We start from the raw sequence: 4,746 nt of genomic DNA on the forward strand, positions 1-4,746 counted from the left end.
TTATTATATTTTTATGTTTTTCTTAATTATCATGAACTAAATAAAATTATTTATTTCTAAGTTCTACCCATTTAAAATATTATTTATACATAAGAATCATAAGATTACCAATATATATTATGTAGAAATATTTATTAGCAATTTATTGATTAAATAAATTGTTATCTTTTAGTATTTAAATTTTATTTATTGTCATCCGGTTATAACTAATAATAATAATAATAACTCTCCAGAAGCTCTGATCTTTGGCGTTCTTTTTCTTTCTTTAACAAGTTCATCATGATTATCATATGCTTCCCCAAATTGGCACACAACAGTTTAAACAGATGATGATTTAAAGATCAATATACCATCTCTTCACATTATAGTATAACCAAAATTACAAGAAAACTATGCTAAACCTAAACAACCTTCTTAGTTCTTACTTCTTGATTTAAAAAGCTTGCTTTCTAACCTTGCTTCAAGTAATTTTGCCATCAATGTGTTCGATTTTACACCCTGATTCACCATCCTTGAAGATGGCTCACAGTCGTCTTCAACCCTAGAACCACGCGATTGTTTCTTTTTAGCCTCAAGAAACGTTTCAATTTCACAACATAAATTATCAGAAATCGATGTGTTCTCTGATAAATCACACTTCATCTGCACCCTTTCATCAAGCCATGCTTCAGAAACATGAAGAATCAGCCGATCGGGTCCATTTTCATCTTTTCTCCCACGATTTTGCTGTAAAGATCTCACTTTCTGTTCGTAATCTCTAATCCCTTTTGCAAATTCATCGCACAAACTTTCCAACAGAATCCGTGCTTTTCTCTCGCGAATCAACGAAGATTTTGTATCTGAGATCTCGTCTTTTGTTGACTGAACTGCTTTTTTCCTCTTCTCGTGTGTTGACCTTTTCAATTCGTTAATTTCATTATTATCGTTTTTTCTTTCTTCGATTAGGGTTTTGATTTGTGCTCGTGAAATGTCGAGTTCGTGTTTTAGGGCTTTGATTGATGCTATATTGGATGAATGCTTTTCTTCAAGGCTCCAAATTCGATTGAGGACTTTAAGGAGATGTGTTGATGTCTTCAAGGTGTAGCCACTTGGGGTAATGCCACAAGCGTAAGGCGTCACCTATGAACAGAAATGATGACAAAAATTGGGATTAATTTACAAAGAACTAGCAATATATTTTTATTTATTTGTTATTATTATTATTAGTATCTTACTATGATTTATTTCTATTATAAGCCTATAACATTGTACTTTCATATTTTTTTCTTATCATGACATTGTACTTTAGAGAAATGTATTTTATGTTTTTATTATTATCTCATACTTCCAAAAAAAAAATTTCTTGTTAAGACACTTAATTTTCGATATTTTTCTTATTCTAACACTATACTTCGAAATTATATCCCTTTCCGCCATGAAAAATTATTTCATATCTAAACGACATTGCTATAATTAGGTACATTTTTTTGAAATATAATTTCAGAAGAGAAAAAAAATGAAAATAGAATTTTATAAGTAACGAATATATATATATATATATATATATATATATATATATATATATATATATATATATATATATATATATCTTATTACGACATTGTATGTTTGAAGTTCTACTTAGAGTACCCAAATTGTTTTGTATTTGGATGACATTGTTATAGTTAGGTGGTTCTTTTTTAATTATTAAAATGGGAAAAAAGGAAAGTCGAATGTTATAAATAAACAAATAAATAAAGTACATTGTTATTTTTTTCATTTAACCCGAAAAGTACCTGCATTGAACTACAAAAACTTGCAGATGATACATGTTGTAGATCTTCATTTTTCCCAATTGGCAAATGGGATATTTTTTTACTTTTTCTTCTCAAACTGGTCTTAATTTCTGGCTGAATAGAAATAGAAAAAGGAAACAATTGTTTTTGTAAAAACAACAAACGATTTTAAAACAAACATACTTTTAAGGCAATTTACATTTACATTTCCATAATTCTTGAAAGACATTATTGGTATTGTATTTTCGAAATTAATGTTTATAATCAAATAAAAGATAATGTCACCTAAAAATAAAATTTCCACGTCTAGTAACCAGGTTCGGTATTTAATTTTCAAATTATAACATAAACCTTTGAAGTTCAGATCTAAAAATGTACATTCAAAATAAATAAATAAAAATTACATGGAATTTGCCTTTTTAATAAAATAAAATTTGCATTATCGAAAGTTTTTGTCTTTTCAATAAAAACATCAGTTTGTTTCATTGTTTGTAGCAAAAACCAAGTTACGATGTTTCAACTCGTTCTATGTCTGCTTTATAAAGGAAAAGATAAAATTTTCGTCTCAATCGACGAGTTTGTCTAAAGATTGATATATTTTCAATAGAAATATCATGCAGTTAAATATTTTATATCTTCAAATATAATTTTTCAAATCTTTCTAAAAACAATATTATCAGTCATAATTTATGCAGAAAACTGCATTTATTAATATCTTCATCAATATTTAAAGAATTTTATAATTTCCTTACTTTTCATAAAGCTTGGAATTCTTCTTAAGATGTTTATATCACGACTTTTTAGTTATAATCGTACAATGTAATATAAAGCTTATATTACATTTTTTAATTATTTCCTCGAGAACAAGTGAACAACCATTTGTTTGCTTTTGAGTTAATTAGTTTTTTTGTTTTTTTTTTTTTTTTTGGGTGTATGTTAAAGAAATGTTTTTAAGAACTAAATAACATAAGATAATGAATATACGGAAAGTAGTCTCGATTTCGGACCAAGTTTAAAAGCATAAAAAACGATTAACTTACAATAAAATTAAATGTACTGGTCTTTCTTTTATGTTTTTATAAATATAAATCATTATTAATATTAATTTTAATGCTTTAGAAATACAATTTTAATATAAGAAAATGGAAATTCGAGGAAAAAACTTGCAGGGTGTGATGTGTGAATATCTATCAGGAGAAAATTCTTTCAACTGATCACAAACTTCAAAACTCATCTATGACAGCGTCGACGGCGATGGCTCAGCCTATCACCACCACCACCACCACCAATTACCCATAAAAGAATGAAATTTTATAAGGAGAAACTTACAGTATGTGGATCACTATCAGAAGATTCTCCATCCAATTGATCAGAAACCTCAAATTCGTCTTTCTCATGGTGGCGCCGGTGATGGTGGTGGATTAGACCACCACGTTCAACAGCAACATCAACATCACCATCACCATCAACACCACCATCATCGGCATCATGATCACCGTCGTTTGTGTTGAAATTGAATTGGGGTTGAACTTCCCAAAGATTTGCACCAATCTTTCTAGCGGAAAGGGATGATTTCATTGAGAAATGATGATGTGGAGAAGATGAATTAGAAAACCCTAGTTTCCAAGTGGGAGAAGGTGTGGTTTTGTTGGCTTTTTTACTGATTAAAATCGCATTTTTCAACTTTATTCCAAATAGTTCTTGCTTTTTTCCAATACCCATTTTCTATTTTCTCTATTTTTGACCTTTTCCCCTCTATCAAAATTCAAATTATTTTCAAGTCCCCTTCTCCCTACAAAAAGACTTGGTATCAGAAGTATTGTGAAGCTTTTTATTCCTTTTATGGTAGATGGTAGATGCATGCGTCCGATACTTGATTAGAGATACATAAAAGGATTTTATGGTTCCGTTAACGTGGGTAAGTTATATGTATTTTAAAGGAAAAAAAAAAGTCAATCATAACTAATTTATGGAAAAAAAAAATCACGTTCTACAAAATAACCTTCATGGTCCCTTGAAATTTGAAAACAAAAACGTCAGAAAAAAAATGATAGACAATTTATCAATTACGCAAAACCAATTGCAATTTTTTAATGGTTTTCTATAAGTAACCTCTCCATTTTTCAATATCACCTCTTAATTTGAATTTTTTATCTTTTATTTGTTTTTTTTTATTTTTTTTTTCTATTTTGTTTTTTTGTTGTTTTTAATTTTATTATTATTATTATTATTATTATTATTATTATTATTTTAAAATTATTATTATTATTATTATTATAAATTTCGAACAAAATTTTATAATTCAAACGGATATATAAAATTGGATCGGTTTTTAATTATTTATCATTATTATTATTATTATTATTATTATTATTATAAATTTCGAACAACATTTTATATGTCGGATGGCATTTTATATATCGGATTACACTATAATTAATCAATTTTAACTATTTACAAAATATTCGTTGCCTTGTTTAAGTTAAACTATAATTCATATTTAAGTTGACCCTATAATGTTATGGTTTGCATTTAACAATATATTAAAACTAATAAATTAAGTATAATATGTTAAAAGTTAACAAATATAACTTTATAAATAAAAGAAAATATATTATTTTAATATTGAAATTTACTTTATATATAAGTACATTTTAGGTTTGATATTTATTTAACTTTATTAAATAACTTATAAGTATTATAAGAAAGAAATTGAAAAATCATAGGAGTTTCAAATATATGTTATAGAAAGAAAAATACATGAGAGTTTCAAATGAATGTAATAAAAGGAAACATATTTCTTTTATAATATAGTATGATATGATAATGAAAAAAATCTAAAATATATCTTAATTCGAGATTAATTTGGCAGAAAATAATAACTTTATAGTGAATCCATTTTGATAAATTAGTAGTTGTTTTGTGAAATGGGCAATCTTTTGCATTTATTTTTTGTGGCCGTACAAAAATA

General features: G+C 26.6%; 1 protein-coding gene across 2 annotated transcripts; it reads right to left on the bottom strand.

Annotated features, from left to right (window-relative positions):
* Window positions 1–333: 333 nt before the first annotated feature.
* Window positions 334–3,624, bottom strand: LOC145037808 (myosin heavy chain-like protein). 2 transcript variants are annotated; one of them, XM_078986534.1, is made up of 3 exons: window positions 3,105–3,624; window positions 1,776–1,889; window positions 334–1,119 (listed from the first exon to the last, which is right to left on the bottom strand). In XM_078986534.1, the coding sequence occupies exons 1-3, from the start codon at window positions 3,495–3,497 to the stop codon at window positions 415–417; spliced, it is 1,212 nt and encodes a 403-aa protein (XP_078842660.1). In that variant the 5' UTR covers window positions 3,498–3,624; the 3' UTR covers window positions 334–414. The 2 variants fall into 2 exon arrangements, with proteins under 2 accessions (XP_078842660.1, XP_078842661.1); XM_078986535.1 differs by lacking the exon at window positions 1,776–1,889 and having other exon boundaries at window positions 3,105–3,621.
* Window positions 3,625–4,746: the final 1,122 nt, after the last annotated feature.

This window comes from Lactuca saligna, chromosome 3, assembly GCF_052625555.1.
Source record: "Lactuca saligna cultivar CGN05327 chromosome 3, ASM5262555v1, whole genome shotgun sequence".
In the NCBI taxonomy this organism is placed as follows: Eukaryota; Viridiplantae; Streptophyta; class Magnoliopsida; order Asterales; family Asteraceae; genus Lactuca; species Lactuca saligna.

Coding starts and splice junctions, on each gene's coding strand:
- LOC145037808 (XM_078986534.1), bottom strand. CDS start 3,497: ATGGGTATTGGAAAAAAGCAAGAACTATTTGGAATAAAGTTGAAAAAT. Junction 1,890..3,104: donor CTGATAGTGATCCACATACT/GTAAGTTTCTCC, acceptor ATTTCTATTCAG/CCAGAAATTAAGACCAGTTT. Junction 1,120..1,775: donor GTTTTTGTAGTTCAATGCAG/GTACTTTTCGGG, acceptor TTCTGTTCATAG/GTGACGCCTTACGCTTGTGG.